General features: G+C 36.4%; 2 protein-coding genes across 5 annotated transcripts in view; both read right to left on the bottom strand.

Moving 5' to 3' along the window:
- Positions 1-8575, bottom strand: part of LOC306861721 (tubulin--tyrosine ligase-like protein 12) — a 30778-nt gene extending 22203 nt beyond the window's left edge. The window contains exons 1-4 of one of the 2 annotated variants that reach the window (XM_079404143.1): positions 8406-8575; positions 8027-8194; positions 6549-6747; positions 4122-4281 (exon numbers count right to left, since the gene is read on the bottom strand). In XM_079404143.1, the coding sequence (XP_079260269.1) occupies positions 4122-4281; positions 6549-6662 (274 nt within the window). In that variant the 5' untranslated portion in view covers positions 6663-6747; positions 8027-8194; positions 8406-8575. The remainder of the gene's footprint in view (positions 1-4121; positions 4282-6548; positions 6748-8026; positions 8195-8405) is intronic. The other variant, XM_079404142.1, reaches the window with a different exon arrangement.
- A 791-nt stretch (positions 8576-9366) lies between these two features.
- On the bottom strand, positions 9367-21139 carry LOC306861912 (patatin-like phospholipase domain-containing protein 2). Of its 3 annotated transcripts, XM_079404398.1 has the most exons (10): positions 20819-21139; positions 19863-19940; positions 19281-19513; positions 17726-17791; positions 15536-15745; positions 14799-14859; positions 14488-14688; positions 14261-14393; positions 10889-10996; positions 9367-10259 (listed from the first exon to the last, which is right to left on the bottom strand). In XM_079404398.1, exons 2-10 carry the CDS (start codon positions 19891-19893, stop codon positions 10031-10033), a joined length of 1272 nt encoding a protein of 423 aa, XP_079260524.1. In that variant the 5' UTR covers positions 19894-19940; positions 20819-21139; the 3' UTR covers positions 9367-10030. The 3 variants fall into 3 exon arrangements, with proteins under 3 accessions (XP_079260524.1, XP_079260522.1, XP_079260523.1); XM_079404396.1 differs by lacking the exon at positions 19863-19940 and having other exon boundaries at positions 9371-10259; positions 20819-21133; XM_079404397.1 differs by lacking the exons at positions 10889-10996; positions 19863-19940 and having other exon boundaries at positions 9906-10259; positions 20819-21055.
- Between the last annotated feature and the right edge of the window lie 181 nt (positions 21140-21320).

The raw sequence follows: 21320 nt of genomic DNA, 5'->3' as shown, positions 1-21320 counted from the left end.
TCTTCCTAAAACACAAGACTGAAATCCTCTTCAAACCACCTTCGAAATGGCACAGAGACTGCCTTCACATAACAGCATACATTAGATCATTACAAAGCGAAATATCACTCTGTTTTATAATTCAATATTATATCTGTAACCACCATGTTTGCCTATTATGAATCCTAACCAGTCTAGTCTCACTTCTTTTCTTTTCCATTAAGAGTTTCATATAAGTTTTTTTCCCGATATGGAATATTATATTTTTTCAGAATGTAATCACAATCACAAAATCAACATATGTATAGCGTTCATGTCATTAATAAAAGTAATAACAAAAAGTCATGAAGAATTTTGGGAATACCTCAACAGGTGGCTGAGAAAATGTACATAAGATGTATGCAGACAACTGATTTTTTTAACATTGATTTGTTTTTAATGTTAAAAAACCTGCTTGGTTTCTTCAAAAATTGCACGACTGGCTTCCCAAGACATCTTTCCAGGCCTCCGGGGAATGAGTGAACCTGGGAAACCCCTTTCAGAGAATCATGCAGCAGAAGGGCATCCCCATTCGAAGACACAGCACAAGAAACACAAACGATACCTTAATTTTTTATAGCCTCACTGAAAACTCAATGCAAGGATTCAAGTGATTGTCAAAATTCCCTATGAATACAATTATTAACTCCCTTTGATCTTACAGTGGCACATCAGTAAAAAAAATTTAAATGATCATGCATTTATTTTTTGATTTATAATGACTTGTGGCTGCAGAAATACAGCATGGTAATACTTTTGTCCCTGGAATAAAATTTGGATCTCAATGGGCACAGAAGTAGAATACTGGAAGGAACCAATTAAAAAAAGGGGGGGGGGGGGAGGGGGGGGGGGTGCATTATATAAACCACTGACAGAAGTTAATATGAGAGGTAAACAGTATTTTACATCTAAAATGGATGACATATCAAAATTATATATATGACAAAACAGTGGTTTCCCCTAAAAACTAAAAACATTACCAAATCCAATAAAAAATATCAACATCAGTACAACAGACTTGTTGCCACTAGAGAACGGTGTTGGTTATAATATAATATCCTCAAGGAAATGTACTGCTTTGGCAGGGAACTTGGATATGAAGGATTGTTTAATTTTTTATGCCATACACAATATTTGGTCTGCTGTACCGTTAACATATTCATTCCACTGCCAAGACCATCAACATGAAATATATTGAAAATGACAATGGCTTTGGGCCACATATTGTATTTTAATTCGCTATTACCGGTTATGTTGATAACTTTACTCTTGATATGTCTTGGTCCATGTATATTACAGTATTTTTTATTTCTTAAGCTTCAGTCCTTGTGTAAGACTGCCCTTTCGTAACTTCCTCTCACTACTGTCACACCTGGACACAACTACACAAAAACGGAAACCTAGCACACACACAAACATATACTCAAGCACACATCTTACTTGTTGTCACTATTCCTCATAATATTGATTTAGGCTAATGTTTGAGTTCTGAAAACTTTGGCTGGATGCCTAGGACATTCTGTATGTTATCGCATGAATCTGTGTGACCCATCTTCCTTATTAAAGTTGACAATATTGTGGTAAAAACATCCATCTAGCTGAAAACACACAGGACGTTTTGTAACGAGCTCTGGAGTTGGGCCAAAAACTTGCTAAGCAAAATGTTTTGTTTTTTTTGTATGTAGCAGTTCAATGAGAGAATGAATCGATAGAATGTGCATGAGAGTTATCTGACCGATTCAGACTCCATGTGTTTGATTCAGAATAATTTGACAAGTTTGACCGATTCATTAAAAGAAAGAAAGAAAAAAAACCTGCTGAATTGTGTGTTCACACTATGTGTCAAATGTAAAAAGTATTTTGGAAAAGACATTTATATTGAAAGACTGGTATCCCGGATCCACTAGAGTCTTCATATATATATATTTAATTGACTAAATAAAGCTATGAGTTACCATATACTAGTAGTAAACAGACAGTGAAATGTATCATGCTGCTGGAATGTGCTTTTTCCTTGTTCTTGAGAAGCATGCCTCTCCATATGTTGAACTTCTTTTTTTCTCCTCAGGTTCACTGTGATAGCCTAGGTAACTGAGGCCATCAGGTCCTCTCATCTACGTGACCGATGTGTACTTTATTGGTATTGAGAAAAGCGTGCAGACCTGTGTGTCACCAGACTATTTGCCTATTGTTCTCGGTACGAAGACAGCAATGGAAATGCAGACATCAACAGGTCTGGGTAAAAAAAAAAAAAAAAAAAAAAAAGTTCCTGGGACAAATTCAGTGTAAACGGGTAATTTCAGTGGAAACGCGGCTTAGGTTGTTTTCTATGTCTGTATGTTAAAGAATAAGAGTTTCTCTCTCTGAGAAGCTGCACTCATTGTCGGTGTGTTTTGGGAACATTATCTGTTAAGCTACTCAACCTTGAAATAAATAAGTGCTTGTCAATTTATGCTTGTTGGTATCTGTCTGTGCAAAACCAGTCTCCAGGGAAATTCGTAAACAGCACACAGGAGGGAATACTCATATTTTCTGTAACCTTGATGTCTGGGTGGCGGACATATGTCTTGGGAGAGACAAGTTGAGTGCAATGTTCCCTCTAAGCGGTGCGTGTGTGCGGTGTGAAGAAATATGATAAAATCTATAAATATATAAAAATCATTAGAACATTAAGTAAAGATCATGTTCCATGAAGATATTTTGTAAATGTCCTACTGTAAATATTCCGAAACTTAATTTTTGTTTAGTAATATGCATTGCTTAGAACTTAATTTGGACAAATTTAAAGGTGATTTTTTTCAATATTTGGATTTTTTATCTCGAAATATAATATAAAATATCTCGACCAAATATTGTCCTATCATAACAAACCATACATCAATGGAAAGCTTATTTATTCAGCTTTCTGAAACATTGACCCTTATGACTGGTTTTGTGGTCCAGGGTCACAAATATGGTTCACAGGTTTCATAGAAAGGGAATGATGTGCGCCAAATGAGGTGCTGTAGAAATCGAATACTTTCTTTAATGGTTACGGATGAAATAGCTCAACATGAGATCCAATGCAAACGCAATGACGTGTGAAATAAAACGGAGAATTAAAACGGAAACCCAGAATTATCCACATGATGATTGACGATCTGACGCTCTCACCCAGGATGATCCCTCACGCTCAAACACCTTTAGGATGCCTTCAATAACGTCCGCAGCTGCCGGTAAGTGGAGTTCTCAGTGGAGCGGTGTGCTTGTAAACTTATATTACTGAATTACTATTATTTTTAAGAGAGCAGCGTGAAGAGATCATGCACAGCTGTTGTATTTTTATGACTGGTTTATAAAGGCTACTAGGAACACTTTTCCCATTTTTAATCACAGAATAATTCAGGAAATATATTTTATAGTTTCTATACTAAATATGTCAATCAGTACTGCATTTTTCATATAGTTTATTGATTACCTGAAGATAACTTGGAAAAACACACAAACCATATATTTTCGCAATCGTGTGTTTATTGTCTTCATGTTTCATCAGTAAAAATGTTTCTGCTTTTTATTCAGCTCAGCTACAGCGATAGCTGTGTGAGTTTGTCCATATTAGGGATTTCCTGCACGTTTTAAGTTTCTGCGTGAGAGCGCCGTCTGACTTCAAGTATGAATGAAACCTGCACTGCATGAGTGTTCAGCTCTCCTGATATTCATATCTATCTAAAGCTTAATTAACTTTATGTACATTTGTTAAGATATTGCTTGTTTTTCTACGTTTTGACCAATCAAAATCCTTTTTTCCTATGTAATGATGTATTTAGTGACCCCTGTCACTAGTCAGAAGCTGACTTCTGCTGATGAAACTGCTAACTTTTTTTATTCAGTAAATTTTTCTTCATTTGATTGCATCTCTGACTCCTGGTCTTCCTTCATCAAACCTGGTCCTTGGGTTTTAACTGTAAATTCCCCTACAATATATTCTGGGTAGTGTATTCAGGGTGTCCTTGTTTGATATCTGTCCTTTCACAACATTACATTTATTTAAAAAAGTTCCTGAAAGTTGTGATGCACTGAAAATGACTTCTTGCATTGTTACGCATATTTTTGTGTATGCATACCTCCATTCTCCAGGTCTTGTTGTGGCCACAGCACTGAGTAAGCCATCTGTTGTGGAGCGTAGAACAGAGGAGCCATACAGCAAGTCGGCTGGGAAGAATGCTGAACCTGAGATCCAAATTCATCCATGATGTACCACACAGGAACCTTTTCTTCTGCAGACTGCAACATCGTCATTATCAACAAACCAAATCAAGCAGCAACATCAATCTCAGAATGCACACTGGCAGATTAAAGGAACAGACAACTCAAGGATGTTTACTTTTTTACAACTCAAAGATGTTTAAATTTACTGAAAATGTACTCTTACCACCTAAGACATAGATGAGTTTCTTCATCAGAGCAGATTTGGAGAAATTCAGCATTACATCACATGCTTAGCAATGGATTCTCTGCAGTGAATGGGTGCCATAAGAATGAGAGTCCAAAGAGCACAATAATCAACAAGACCAGTGTGTGTTTATAAGAAACAAAACCATCGTTACAGCGGTTTAACTTGAAACCTTTGCTTTTGGCTAATATAGCAGTACTTTATCCATAATAATGCTTCCTTCAAGGAAGAAAAAAAACTCCTGCTGTCCTCTCACATCAAAATCATTTATATATTTGTTGAGAAGTGTTTTGGACTATTTTCACTTGTAATGTGCACATATTTCTGTCCTAGTATGGATGACTTTTTCACAGAAGAAAGCAATATTATGGATAAAAGACGTATTTTTACTGAAGCAACAGTTTGAAGCCAGAAACGCCTTGATGAATCTGTTCATTACAAACATACAGTTTTTCACTTCACAAGACATTAATTGATGGACTGGAGTGGTGTGGATTATTGTGATCAATGCTCCCTCTAATTTTTTTACTTGCTGAGCAAAACTGGTCTTTATACCAGACCTGTACAGCGTGCACACAAAAAAGTGTGAAACTTAACTTTAATGTGCCATTTATATTTGATTTGACCCTTGATGTAACTAAATGTACATTTTAGGCTATCTGAGAATTTTTGTTTTACAGTACAATACACTGCCATTCAAAAGTTTGAGATCAGTACTTTTTTAAAGAAGTTTCTAAGGCTCATCAAGGCTGTATCTAATTGATCAAAAATACTGAATATTATTTTACAAAATAATATTGTGAAATATTGCAAATTAAAACAAAAGTTTTCTATTTTAATGTACTTTAAAATATAGTTTATTCCTGAGAAGCAAAGCTGAATTTTCAGTGTCATATGATCCTTCAGAAATCATTCTAATATGCTAATTTATAATCAATGTTGGGAAAAGTTGTGCTGCTTAATATTTTTTGGGACCTGTGATATTTTTTGACAAATAAAAAGTGAAAAAGAACAGTGTTTATTCAAAATAGAAATTTCAAAAATTTGAAAGTTTGGGGTCAGTACATTTTTTTTTTTTTTTTTTAATTAATACTTTTATTCAGCAAGGACGTGTTAAATGGACAAAAAGTGATAGTAAAGACTTATATTGTTAGAAAATATTTATATTTTTAATTAATGCTGTTCTTTTTAACTTTTTATTAGCCTAATCAAAGAAAAAAGTTTCCAAAAAATATTAAGCAGCACAACAGTTTCAACACTGATAATAAATCAGCATATTAGAATGATTTCTGAAGGATCATGTGACACTGAAGACTGGAGTAATGATGCTGAAAATTTAGCTTTGCTTTACACGAATACACTATATTTTAAAATGTACTAAAATAGAAAACCAATATTAGAAATTGCAATAGCCTAAGCTATTATAGCCTCACAATATTACTTTTTTTTTTTTAACAAATAAATACAGCCTTGATGAGCATGTGACTCCATTAAAAAAACAAGGTAAATTATTTATTAGGTATAACATAGGCCTAACATAATATAATATATCAAAACAACTGAAGCTAACTGATAGAGGAGAATAGAAAACAAATTGAAGCATTTAAACTGAGATCTGCAAGTTAAATATATTAAAAAAGTGAACATGTGAATTCTTATATAGCCATCTAAACATTTGCACAATACACCTGTGTGTGACTGTAAATGTCTGAGTTTTGTTACCACTCTGTGCACATCATTCGCTATTTCCAGCACTTAATCAAGCCACTCTTCTTTAATACATGAGGACGTTTTATTTCACGTCATTGCGTTTGCTTAGGCTCTCGGTTTGACCATTGAAGCATTCGGTTTCTACAGAGACTCATTTGGCGCACATCATTGAGATGTTTTATCAGCTGTATGGACTCTCATTCTGACGGCACCCATTCACTGCAGAGGATCCATTGGTGAGAAAGAGATGTAATGCAAATATTCTCCACATGTTCTGATGAAGAAACAAACTTATTTACATCTTGGGTGGAATTGACAGCGAGTAAATTTTCAACAGATATTAATTTTGGGGTGAATTTCTCCTTTAGTAGAATTTTCCTTCTCTTACCCCCTGGGAAAGCTGATAGGTTTGGTTGTATTGCCACATGTTGTCCAGGACCAGATCCATGATGTCCGGATCAGGTGCCTCTCCGTGAAAAGGCAAACCCATCAAACTGGCCATCCGGACCAGCAGTCCAGGAATCTCCAGCAGCTGCTGCCGGGCGCATTCCACCCTATATGTCCAGGCGTGATCTATAAGAAACACACTACAAACCAAGAGAGAGAAAAATGCATTTTCAAAGTCAACAAAACCAAAAGTTCCTGATGCTCAAACAGTTGAGCATGGTGCTAGCAAATGCAACCTTAAGGAAGAAACGTTGTAGTTTGTGTATGTTATCGTCTTTATTACAGGATAGGGCTAGGTGATATAGCTAAAAAAATTTAAAAGGTTATTTCTTGCACCCATGAGAAAGAGTAGAATCATTGTACATACACATTTTTTGCTGAATAAAAAAAAAATGTTTTACACAAATGGAACATTTAAAAAGGTACCAACATAAAAACTAAACCAATACAGTCATATCATCACCCTGCAGCCCAAGACTGGATGCCCACTGAAGCTAAGCAGGGCTGAGCAGTATATACATATAAACGTCATAATATATATATATATATATATATATATATATATATATATATATATATATATATATATATATATAGGGCTGGGCAATATGGCCACAAAAATTATCACGATAATTTATTTCATATCAGTCGATATCAATAATTATCACAATAAATGTCAAATCTTTGTTTCTTTCAAGTTTAAAGCCAGAATTTTGCTCCAAAGTGAAAGTTTTAGAAACCAGACCATTACTTTTCCTTAACAAAATAAATATCTAACTAGAAAAAAATATTTTTTAGTTTCTGCATGTTCTAATGAGTGATATTGTTTCAAATCAAGAAACAGGTTTGGGTTGCCTGATAATATTAATAAAAATAATAATATAACTTTTTTGTCTCTTAGAAATGCACATTTGATAGTAGCTTGAGTTAGGATGCACCATTTTTAAAATCAGTAACATCTGTAAAAATTGTAGCAACCTCAGTTTTATATGGTTAAATTTATTCTGACCAAGTTTTTTTTTTTAAATTAAGCATTGGTCTCCCATAGTAGCATACATTTAAATCATGATAAACAGTTAAAACCACATATATAACACCTCAATACCATGGTAAAAATATAACTATATGGTTGTTAGGTATAGCCTATTTGTATGAAAAACAGTAGTCTAAAAACATTCAGTGTAAATGCACACATGCTATAGCTTAATCACAAACACTATAATTATATACCATTACTCCTGTAATAAAATTCAATGTGATTATCCCACATTTCTGCCACAATGCCATGGTGCAGTGAGTGTTATTACTACAGTAAATCCATGTAAAAACCCATATATATATATATATATATATATATATATATATATATCAGATATGTTTCCTTTACCCTTTTCTCACAAACCTCTTAAGATCACTTGCCTCTCTAATGACTCACTGCTGCCCTCACCTGGTGGGATCAGCAGCCTTCAGGCCATTCTCTCTGGTCACAATCACTTTATAAATCAGTTCATCTCCAGGATTGACTCTCCGTTCATTCTCCTCATCCTCCACCTGCATGATCCCAAACACCTCACCAACATCAAATACCTAACAGAAAAAAGGAGTGGATAAATGTATCTGTCCATACCAACAGTTCAGTCAACACCGGAGTACCTGGTTTAGTATATAGAACACCAAGTCTAGTATTTTGAAGGCTTCTGACTATTAAAGAAAACAAATATACTGACGTATTAATTAATATTTCAAATGTCACAAAAGCCAGACACTGTCAAACTAGCACTGATGGCTGTGTATTTACCTCAGTGGCAAGCTTTAAATGCAGACTCTTCCAGTAAAGCGGAGGGATTCTCGCAGCATTTAAAGCAGGACTGTGCTGAGAGAGGAAGAGCTGATACTCTTCATCCTCTTCTCCGTTCACATTACCCTTCTGCATCTTTGCTAGTTTTCTTTCTGACAACTCACACGTGAACCCTGCAGCGGTGCATTATGGGAAACAGGTTTAAAGGGCCAGAGCGTATGATTTATGTTGTGTTGTAAAAAAAAAAAGTACAATTTTATGCCGATTTTATGTTTGCAAAGCGGTCAAAACAGTATAAAATTAATGTATTACTCTTTCAAGTTACTCGGAATTATACTGTGTAAAGCATAATGTTGCCTACTTATTCTAACGTTAGTAACTTTCTAGATAAATTAGGTTACATAAATTAATTTATCGTACTAGTAGATTAGCTTCCGGAAATAATTCCATATAATGTAGAAAACAAACAGCCTAGGAACAAGACTAACACCACAATAATATTACTTTAGAGTTATCTAATTATTTAGATATTTAGCAACAAATCAGCATTTATCTATCTTAATTTCTCTCATCGTTTCCCTTTACTGGTTCGTTGTTGTTTTTTCCGGCGTTAACTGGAGACAGCTAAATTTCTGTTTATTTATGGATGTATGTATAAAAATCAATACTAAACTCATCCGAGATATTTTTATTGCACTCTGTAACCGCCCTGAGTCGCAGGATGGCGCCTTCTAGCCAAAAAAAAAAAAAAAAAAAAAAAAAAAAAAAAAAAAAAATATATATATATTGATATTGATACGAGACGTGGAGTGAATGCTATAAAGGTCACTAGGGAAAAAAAATTCCTCTCTGCGATTAACCAATCAGAATGAAGTATTTCAAAAATCCAGGTATCTTTTTGTAAAGGTCATTATTTTACAGATCATCAAATCCCTTAAAAGTTAAATAAAAAGTTGTAGTTAACTATAATTGTACACATTCTTAGTTTATTGCACAGCATATAATTTTTTTTCCATGCAAACATATCATTACTGAATTATATTTGTCTTCTAAAACGGTCCTGTTATACAAAATATAAATACATTATATCATGTACTTGTGTAATTTAGAATATTCATTACAGTTTTTCTTTAAAAATGTCACTATTTGCCAAGAAAGAGCTGTGAGGGGCTGAGAAAGGAAGATGAACAGGCTCTATAATGCATGTTATATGAAACCAGATGCAAGATTCATAGCCTCAGACTCTTTATTTGATTGTACACCTCGGTGGTATGGACTTGTATGGCTCATATCAAGTATTTTGAGGTCTCAGAGAAGTATTAGCACCAACTGCAAAGTAAACTCTGACATACAAACAGCGCCAATTATCAGCAAAACACAAGGTACAGGCTGACGCAACAGCTCAAACACATCTTTGGTTCTGAATGGAGAAGAAAGGCTCTTTTGGATAATGTCCAAAATGTCACAGGAGTAATATTTGACATGTCATGTATATTTACTCTCGATGCTGGATTCCAGAGCGTTTAATCAGCCAAGCTCGTCCCTCCAACTGGCCAAATTTGCAGCATGACACAACCAGCATTCAGGCTCAGTATTGTACTAAGCTGAAAAGGCCCTTTTTGCTTCTATGAGTCAACAAAAAAGCACATCTGCCCAGGGGAGGTGCTGGTGTCTTTGATGGGACTGTCCCGTGGGTTGACAGAGGAAGGCACGTTGAAGTCACCCGGAAAAGTTATCCAGTTGTAACTATCAAGGTTGCTGGAAGAATGAGGTATGTGTCCATTGTAGTTTGAGACAGACATTTGTAAATCTACCATTGGCGGTTCACTCACACATCTTCTCAAAGGGGCGCCACTGCCAAATAAACAAGAAGACATTCAAGACATTTTGGCTTCGTGGAAAAACATTGATCTCTTATTGCTTATTAGACTCTAGGTATCACTTATCTTTCATATATCTATGCCAATCAATAAATTAATGTACCTGGAATGATAAAATTTGAGATTGCATTGAATTAAATTTTGGGTGTCATCAGAATGAGAGTTAAAAACATCTGATCTGAGCATATTTAATTGATGGACTGTTTAGATTATTTGTGGATTATTGAGATGTTTTTATATAACATAATATAATATAATATTATATATAATAAAAAAACTTGCTACATGTACTATGTTAGGCTAATATAGTACTACTTGCATATGTTTGCTCTTTGGTTGGTTTTTATTGCTTCTATTGTCATCATTTGCAAGTAACTTTGGATAAAAGTGTCTGCTAAATGACTCTCATTCTGACGGCACCCATTCACTGCAGAGGGTCCAATGGTGAGCAAGTGATGTAAGGCTAAACTTCCCCAAATCTTTTCTGATGAAGAAACAAACTCAACTTGGATGGCCTGAGGGAGAGTACATTTTCAGCATATTTCAATTTTTAGTTTACTATTCCTTTAATAGTTGCCTTGAATAATTCCTGAGGGATTTTACCTGCTTGTCTCTGACGCTGCACCTTTCCATGCCAGTCTATAAACACCGCCTGCTACCTCAGAAAGCCAGCGCACATCTGCAGGGACTTCTGGGATCCATTCCCAAAACCTTTCAAACACAGCCGAAATTAAAAACTCGTGTGGATACAACATGTGATATTCACACCAATATTTACAGTTGTGTTGCTTAATATTTTTCTGCAAACCGTAATACATTTTTTTCATAATTCCTTGATAAAAGTTCCATCGAACAGCATTTAATTGAAATATCAATATTTTGTAACATTACAAATGTCTTTACTGTCACTGCTCACACTAATTGTTCGAGATGGCGCCGCAGATGGCAGCTACTGTGCGTTGCTCTTCAGTGTTTGTACTGTTTTTGTTTGTTTTTCCTGTTTTTTGTTACTCAACTACGATCAGTTTTACCAGGGATGACCTGCTGAACATTCGGCAGAACACACAACAAAATCTTTTTGGAAAAAACTCGTTTTGCTGGACATTGTAGTTGGACATTGTGCTTTTACATCAATGAGAGGTGGTGTACAGATGTAACTGTGTTAAAGAAGATGTGTTGTTCAGATCTAGAAACGCTCTTCATAAACTGCAAGCCGTTCTACTCGCCGCGGGAGTTCTGCTCGTTCATTCTTGTGAGTGTCTACATTCCAGCTTTACAGAAACCCGCTGATCTGATCACAGAGAGTGAGCAACAACACCCGGACTCTGTTTTAATCATTCTCTGGGACTTTAATAAAGCAAAACTCTCCCGCGAACTGGCAAAATACAGGCAGCACATCACATGTCCCACCAGAGAGAGTAATATATTGGATCACTGTTACACAGCGATAAAGGACGCATATTACTCGGTTCCACAAGCAGCTTTAGGACTCTCTGATCACTGTTTGGTTCATCTTATTCCGTCCTACAGGCAGAAACTTAAATCTGCAAAACCTGTATTAAGATCTGTTAAAAGATGGACTAATGAAACAGAGCGGGATTTACAAGCCTGTTTCTCTCTCACTGATTGGACTGTTTTTGAAAATGCTGCCACCGATCTGGACAAGCTTACAGAGACTGTAACATCATATATCAGTTTCTGTGAGGATATGTGCATTCCTACCAGGTCTCATTTAACCTACAACAATGACAAACCATGGTTCACTGCAAAACTTAGACAGCTCCATCAGGCCAAAGAAGATGCTTACAGAAAGGGGGATAAAGTCTTATATAATCAGGCCAAATACACACTGGAAAAGGAGATCAGAGTGGCAAAGAGGACTTATTCTGACAAGCTAAGGAACAAATTATCTTCCAGTGATCCTGCTTCAGTGTGGAAAGGTATGAAAGACATCACCTGTTACAAGTCACCATCCCCAGCGCTCTGGAGAATCAACAACTGGCAGATGACTTGAACGAGTTTTACTGTAGGTTTGAAAAAACAACCCACACCCGCCCTGAACACCTCTCCACACAACCATTAACACCTCCAACAACCCCCCTCTCCCCCACACCTACAATTCAAATCAGTGAAGATGACGTGTGCCAGGTCTTCAGAAAGAACAAAAGAAGGAAAGCACCAGGCCCAGACGGTGTGTCACCAGCCTGCCTATAAACCTGTGCCGACCAGCTGGCCCCCATCTTCACACAGATATTCAACAGATCACTGGAGCTGTGTGAAGTCCCCTCATGCTTCAAACGCTCCACCATCATCACCGTCCCAAAGAAACCCCAAATTACTGGACTTAATGACTACAGACCTGTGGCCCTAACGTCTGTGGCCATGAAATCATTTGAAAGACTGGTTTTGGCTTATCTGAAGGACATCACTGGACCCTTACTGGAACCGTGCAGTTTGCCTACAGAGCAAACAGGTCTGTGGATCATGCTGTCAATATGGGACTGCACTTCATCCTGCAGCATCTGGACAGACCAGGGACTTATGTGAGGTTCCTATTTGTGGACTTCAGCTCCGCTTTTAACACCATCATCACGGACACCCTTCAGAATAAACTGTCTCAGCTCTCCGTCCCCACCTCTGTCTGTCAGTGGATCACCAGCTTCCTGACAGACAGACAGCAGTTAGTAAAGCTTGGTAAATCCACATCCAGCACCTGCACCATCGGCACTGGAGCTCCTCAGGGCTGTATTCTCTCCCCACTGCTCTTCTCCCTCTACACCAACGACTGCACATCTAAAGACCCCTCTGTCAAGCTCCTGAAGTTTGCAGTCGACACCACACTGATCGGCCTCATCCAGGACGGTGACGAGTCTGCTTACAGACAGGAGGTTAAGGAGCTGGCTGTCTGGTGCAGTCTTAATAACCTGGAGCTGAACACGCTCAAAACTGTGGAGATGATCATGGACTTCAGGAGAAACCCCTCTGCTCTCCCCCCACTCACCATCATGAACAGCGCTGTAACAACAGTGGAGTCATTCAGATTCCTGGGCACCACCATCTCTCCGGACCTGAAGTGGGACAATCACATTGACTCTATTGTCAAAAAGGCCCAGCAGAGGTTGTACTTCCTTCGCCAGCTGAGGAAGTTCAACCTGCCACAGGAGCTGCTGAAACAATTCTACTCTGCCATCATTGAATCCGTCCTCTGCACTTCATTAACTGTCTGGTTCAGCTCAGCTACCAAATCTGACCTCAGAAGACTACGGAGAGTAGTCCGGACTGCTGAGCGAATCATTGGTACAACCCTCCCCACTCTCCAAGAACTGTACTTATCCAGAGTGAGCAAAAGGGCTGGTAAAATCACTCTGGACCCCTCACATCCAGCACACTCCCTCTTTGAACTGTTACCGTCTGGTCGACGCTACAGAGCTCTGAGAACCAGAACAACCAGACACAGGAACAGTTTCTTGCCTCAGGCAATCCATCTCATGAACACTTGACAATAAAATGCGGAACACACAACTCTATTATTTATTCACCACACTTGCTTACTTTTTTATTTATCTAATTTTTTCATTTCAAATTTGCACATATCAGACCTGTACACACATAATTGCCTATATTATATATTGTGTTTTTGCTGTTTTGTACATTGCCTATAATATTAAAATATAGGATATTTGTATTATTCTTTATTATCTGTGTCCTGTCCTGTTGCTGTCTCTCTGTTGCACTGTAGAGCTTCTGTCACTAAAACAAATTCCTCGTATGTGTAAACATACTTGGCCAATAAAGCTCATTCTGATTCTTATTCTGATTTTGATCAATTTAATGCAACCTTGCTGAACAGAACGATTTAAAGTTACATTTAAAAATATTACTGACCCCAAAATTTTGAATGGTAGTGTATCAAACGTGCACTTAATAGAATAATTCTGTTCTGATTAGTAAACAATGTTAAATGATGATATTGACCTCTGAGCTGCAGAGTACACTGATTCCACTGGCAGCGTGTACGGCATCAGCATGTAAGACGCCACACGCAACGGTAGGAAACCAGTCACTTGTGCCAGGAGGCCGTGCTTTTCTCTGCAGGCGTCGCAAAAAACTGCAAACGCATGCACATACGTGTATGAAGTTACCATAATCACATTATACAGTACATTCTTCAGCTTTAAAAGTACATTTAAGTATATCTCTACCTTTCTTAATGGGGGTTGGCAGGTTATTGACAAGCTGTTCATCCAACCACCAGTGGTGTTTTCTCAAAAGGCGGAGTCTCCGCAGCACCCATTCTTTTGTGGTTTCCATCACAACTGGATTCCTATTGCCTGGGCAGCAGCAGGTGGGAGTGGTCTGAATCAAAGCCACATCTGCTCTTGGACATGCCGCCTGTAGCAAATCTATAAAGAGACATCTTCATTATCTTCTAAACCACAGCACATATCATATTTGGCATAACGCATAAACGAACATTAGAGATAAAGTGATATGAGAGATAAAGAGTGCTCACTGTTTTCCTGGAGAAATCGGAGGGCATCTTTATACCCGCTTTGACACATTTCTGCCAGCACCTGCCAATCACATGCACAGACATTTCATTGTGTGATAGATATGATTTAATTAGTTATTGTGCTGTGCTGAGATTCCTGGTCAGAAATGACCAGTCTTTTAAAAATTGCTTGTAAATTTCTTATTATGCTATATTACCACCAGATCTTAGATTCAATCTAAGATGGATAAATTCCTTCGATCAAACATACATTTCTTGTTAAGAGGATGTAAGTCTACATATATTTCCAATTGGCTTTTCAGGCAGCAGCTTCTTTGCTTCTGCTCACATCACATGCTCAAAAGGCCTTTGTCTTTTGACTTCTGAAGATCATTACACTTAGATTGTATTACTCTCTTAGAAATTTTAGTAGAATATACTCAGTTTGTATTTTATATTCATTTTTAAACTTTTCCTTTAATTTAATTTTTTTCATTATGATTATCATCTGTAATTGTTATCATTTATAATTTTGTCTTCAATAAATTAAAATTTTACCAAAAGACTTAATATGCCTGGATCTCTCTGTGTATCAGAGGGCTTAAGGACAGACCAGCATTTAACAGCATGTTTTTTAAAGGCTGAATACAGACAGTGATTGTGTAACTGTGCTGCAGCTCAGCACACCACTCTTACTTCACTTAGGCATTTGAATGTGTGTGTGTGTGTGTGCACGTAAGTGTGTTTGGTGTCCTTACTTTAGGCTCTGGGGGAAACAATGCTTTGCTCAGTCTGTACATGTTGTCTAGATTGACTTGTATGCTGGTGTTTGTGAAACGCAGTTCGTGGAAGCTGGTGGAATTGTCTTTTGGACAGATGTCACTCTCTCCTGAGAATGGAGAAACGGTGATGGTGTTCTTCAGCTCGGACTGGGGCAGATTATCACTGATCCCACCATCAACATAACGCTGATGAGAAAGAAAAAATGAGAGATATGTATGTGTAAAGAAACGTATATAAAAGAATATATGTATTCTTTTATCTATAGGCTTTTTGAATATATTGTTGTACACATAAGTAGAAATATCACATGCAGTCTCTTTTAATGTCATAAACTGAATATATAATGTTTATACATTTTATTTGCCTAAAAGAATTTTAGCATAGTATGTCAAGATTACCCACAAACTTTTATTTCGCCTCTCTTCTACTGTTCTTTTCAAGTTTGTCTAACAGAACAATAAAATCATAAATATATATTGTAGAACCACTATTTTTGTTTTTAATAACAGAGCTTTAAGACCCACTTTTTTCATTAGTAATATTTAAATATAAAATTTATAATATTTAAAATATTTAAAAATATATAAAGACACATCCATCTTAAACCATCCGGTCTTCCTAAAGATTAAAGGTGGGGTATGTAATTTTTCAAAAACGCTTTAGAAAACTGGGTCGGGGCCGAGTACCAAAAGAAACTTGTAGCCAATCAGCAGTAAGGGATGATGTGGAGGAGAGAGCGTTCAGTGAACAGCCGAGCTGAGTGGCAGAAAGATAGAGATGGCAGATAAAAAACAAAAGAGGAAAACGTCTGCGGAATGATAAGGCAAGAAGTAGGACCCGTGTAAATATCGGATCAGCTTTCCAGCACTCGAGAGAACTCAAGGAGTGGAAGGCCTGCGATCGGACGCCGAGGTTGCTTTGTTTCTTCTCGATAGGTTAGTTACACCGGCGTGTCTACACCAGACGCGCTGCACCGCAACAGCTAAAATCCTACACTGGATGCGATAAAGCAACCGTTGAAAATCATTTGAAATTTGTGTCAGCATGTCATAAATAGAACGCAGCAGCTGTTTTCTGTCGGGGATTTGTTGTGTCGCGCCGCACAGCATCCAGTGTAGACAGCATCACTGATTATGACTTTTTTTGTCGCACCGTTCGCGTCCAGTGTAGACATGGTGTAACATTGGTTATGCTTTGCTTCACAGAATTAATCGTTGCCTGGGTTGCGTAGGCTATGTATTTGTGGGCCGGAGCTATCAAAATGGGGCGAGACCCTTTTGGGATAGGGGCGTGTTTGTTTTGGTGATTTCAAATATCAACATAGGCTTCTAGAAATCACTTACCCCACCTTTAAATCATAGCCAGATAGCTGTATTTTCATGATCCCTGATGGGAAATGTATTGTTTGTAATGAGCCAATTGGGATTTACAGGCTATTGCAAGTGTCATTGTAGCCCAGCTGAGGGTGGGCTGATCAGGACTGACCAGCAGCAAGGTGGTGGTGTGATCAGACCAAAAGACTTGCATAACAACCTTTATTTGTCCTTTTAGGTCAACTTCACAGCTAAACTTTACTCAATGAACCACTTTAGTCACAGCCTAATCTACTTAAAAGTTTGATAGATTCATTAATCTGGATTTAATTTTTTTCAATGCAAGTCATGATTAGTAACTGGCATGTGTATGAATAAAGTATCATCTAAATAAAGTTGAGGAATGCAATGAAAAAATTATTGAATAGTAACCAAATAATGAACACTACTGGGCTGTAAATGTTAATACAAACATAACTGAACCTTTATTTGAACTGTTTACCCTCTCAACTCTTTCTATGCATTGAAGTCTCCTCCCCTTTCTAAAGAACAAGTACACAGTGTACAGGTTATGGGGTTGAGCGTGGGTTCATTCAGACAGACTGAGTAACAGCTCTACAAGACAATCTTGATCAAAACAATAAGCGTATTTAATTCTCTTATTTAGGCCAGTGTTAGCTCACTTTGCCCCAGTGACTGAATTCTTTGACGTAAGTGCAATGAACTCTTGTTGCAATGTCCTAATTCTCCCATGTGAAATAATCAAACGTGTCACCTCATATAATGCCTCATGGATTGGCTCAAGTTAAAAAATGACATCACACCATTAAAGTTATGAACTTTATTACTTACCACATCACGGAAGGCAGGAGGAATTAAACCACAATATACAGGAATAAAACAGCTGCAAATAAGAGCCTGGGAATGAGACGAAAACAATGAAAATAGAGAGAGAAGGACATATGCAAAACAAAAATAAAGTAAAGACACTGTGATCTTTAGTCTTATTTATATATTATTACAGTATTTTTATGAATATTCTGAATTAGCTTTTATTTATTTATTTTAATATTCATTTTAATTTTAAATTTGAGTTATGTGTATATTTTGCTTTTGTATTTTTATTACTTTTCAAAAATATTTAACTTTAATTATTTTTTATTTAATTATTATTTTTTTTATTTTAAATTGACAAAGCCACATTTATAATTTTCAGGGTTTTGTTTCAGTTGAGCTTTTCATCAAATATTTTTTTTATGAATTGTATTTAATTTCTGCTTTATTTCAATTAAGTATATATATATATATGTGTGTGTGTGTGTGTGTGTGTGTGTGATGCAGCTCGGCACGAGATTGCAGGTATTGCGCACAATAGTACTCATTCCTGCAGGTTCCGTGCTTATAACACGATGACTGATGACGGAATGTATCATTTGCACGTGCTTTTGAGTCTTGCTCATTTAAGTGAAAGAGAACTCACTCGTGCGCTCTCTTATAGACCTTTTTCTGTGCGCCCACAGATCGCGATAAACTTAGGAGAGTGACAGCTTTTAAAAATTATTAAGGGAGTTTGCAAATGTGATATTGATTTAATATAACAGGTCAAAAAAACAAGATGTTTATATTAATAATAGTTAATTATATATATTAGTTTTTAAACGTGAACGAATCAATTGAGTGAATGATTCAGTGACTTGCCGTGACTTGCCGAAAACATTAAGTTTCTGTTGTAATTCAGTACCTATATATTATAGTTAGACCTAACTGAAAAAAGAAAATTAAAAGTACTGTGAATTTTTATTTAATTTGTATCTTATTGTTTTTGTTTGTGCTATTGATTGTCATTAATTTATTTGTTCTTTTTTTATTATTTACTATGTACTTGTCTTTTTTTATTTAAAATAAATTAAATTCTGAGTGCACGTTATTCTTGGGTGGGGAGGGGGCGTGGTCCTGCCACCACAGCTGGAAAAAATCCTAGAGGAAACACTGTTTTTTATTTTATTTTATTTTTTTAATGGATATTTTAATTAACATCTAGCAGCTATTTTAAATTCCAAATGTAAAAAAAACAAAACAATTTGCACTGATTTTGAGGGAAACCTGATTCTGCCGATTTAGACATGGTAAAATGTGTTAAATAGAGCTCTTATTGATAGCTATAACCACAATATTTAATCAATTAACATGCAAGGGGATTTGGCTGATCATTCTTGGGAATAAAATGTTACAAGCTCATTTTTACAGAGAATTTATCATAAGATTAAATGAATTGGTGTGATGTTATGGCCCCATTAAATCATTTTCATCTAGATAAAAGTATATAAAAGTTGGTTATCAGAATAATATAAAGTGGTGACAGATAATCAAAGTCTGAGCTGTTTCTCTGGAAAAGTGATGCTCTAACCTGGATAAGTTCATCTTTGGAGCTGAAGTCCGACACCAGAACATTTTGGCCGTCCATAACGCGTGTGAGGGACACACACAGTCGACCAGAGGCCAGCGTGTGTGCATTGGACGGCAGGTCGCGATACAGGCCTCCACGTATCACCTTGACTATGTTGAATGTTGGGTGCAAAGGGCCCAGATTACGCTTCCGTGCCTCCTTGGCAACATTTATAACGTCTTCACAACATTTCTCTGCATCAATGGAAAGAAACAGACACAAATAATGAACTAAACAATACAAAGGCAAAATGAAAAGGAAGTCAAGAACATAAGATGAACAAAAATGAACTGTAATGCAGATATATTGAACATTATTTTTTTCATCTTTGCTCTTAACAATGCACACAATCTCTGATCCTGTAATAAACCAAAGGTTGCTTAGAATCTGAATCAGCTTTCTAGTTCAGATATTACATGAAAGTGAAAGAATGAAGTCATGATATCACACAGACATGCACAAACAGAACAGTTCAGAGTTCTTGGATCCTGCAACAAGAAAAACCCATTCTGTCGTTTAACTGAGACATTCATATAAACTGACCCATTTTCCACTTTCCACTGGAGTCTTGCATAAACACCCAATGGATACAGCTCCTGGATTACACACCCAGAGGATCAGCTATAAAATAAAATGCTATAATAAAATGTAGCATAGCCTAGTTCAAATATTTTGGGCTTGAAATGTCATGAGAAATGAGGTCATGAAATGAACAAGTTAACTGAAATAAGTGCTAAATAATACTAAAATGTCTAAAACTAAAAGTAAAAAAATATACTTACAATATAGAAGTATATACAGTATATAAAAAAAGAGAAAAAAAACATGTAACAAATTTACTGAAACTTACACTGAAATCAAAATGAAAACTGAAAATATAAACATAAATGATAATTCAAAATATTAATAAATGAATATAATAATAAATAAAATACATTTTGTTACACAACTTTCCTACTCATAACTCTAAATAAATATATTATAGAAATAATACTGAAATAACACTTCTTCAAAAAAACAAAAACAAAAAAACAATGGTGTTCACAGGTACACAAACTTAATTTGAGGGGGCTAATTATAATTTTATTTTATTTAAATATAATTGTGTATATTTTATCAGAATAATAAATATATATGACTATTACATGAAAAGCATGAACCTTTCTCTCTATATAAATGTGTAAGTGTTGTTTTGTTATCTATTAAACATCTATTGAGTATCTGAGAAAAAAAAAATATTTAAAAATATCTGCCAACATAAAAATATTAGTCATAAAACACTGGTCAGTTTCTAATATTTAACCACCACCCTAAATAGGCTACGGTTATATTTACTTTCAAAGAGTAACTTTAAGACAGCAAAATGCAGAAATCCCCTCGAAAACCCCACATCAGCAGAAACTATAGAAGAATGACTATAAAACAGAATGCCTACAGAAACAGCCTTTTTGAGCACCACGGGGTGAGTTCATCTAGTCAGGGTTTTGTGATCTTCATACCTAAGCATGCCTCGGTAGTGAGCACGGATGCAGTGAGAGCCCCTGCGGAGGCTCCGTAGATCTTAGTGGCCCCGCGGATCAGATAAGGCGCTTGCTCCAGAAGACAGCTCGCGACACCGATGTGATAGACCCCTAAAAAGCCGCATCCAGCGAACGAGAGATTCCAGCCTCCCTTTAAATCAAACATGACTGCGGCAAAGTCTCAGGCTGCTCCTGCTCGCGCTGTAACTAATATCATATCTTCTGTAAAGGTGCTTGCCTATCTTTGTGCAGAAGGAGTGGTTGTTACTGTTGTGTGGTGTTTCGCTCAACACTGGAGCCAATAGAAAACATGCCGCAGCCCAGTAGAAATAGAAACTCTGTTAGCAAATTCCTAAATAGGCGGGGCTTACACGTGGTATATATATATATATATATATATATATATATATATATATATATATATACTGTTATGTATACTGTTCAACGTTGTCACGTGGTTAGTGCTATTTTTCTCAAGATT

The sequence above is a fragment of the Barbus barbus genome, assembly GCF_936440315.1.
Source record: "Barbus barbus genome assembly, chromosome: 42".
Lineage (NCBI taxonomy): Eukaryota > Metazoa > Chordata > Actinopteri > Cypriniformes > Cyprinidae > Barbus > Barbus barbus.
Note: the sequence above shows the minus strand (reverse complement) of the source record. Positions and strands in the feature narration are given on the sequence as shown.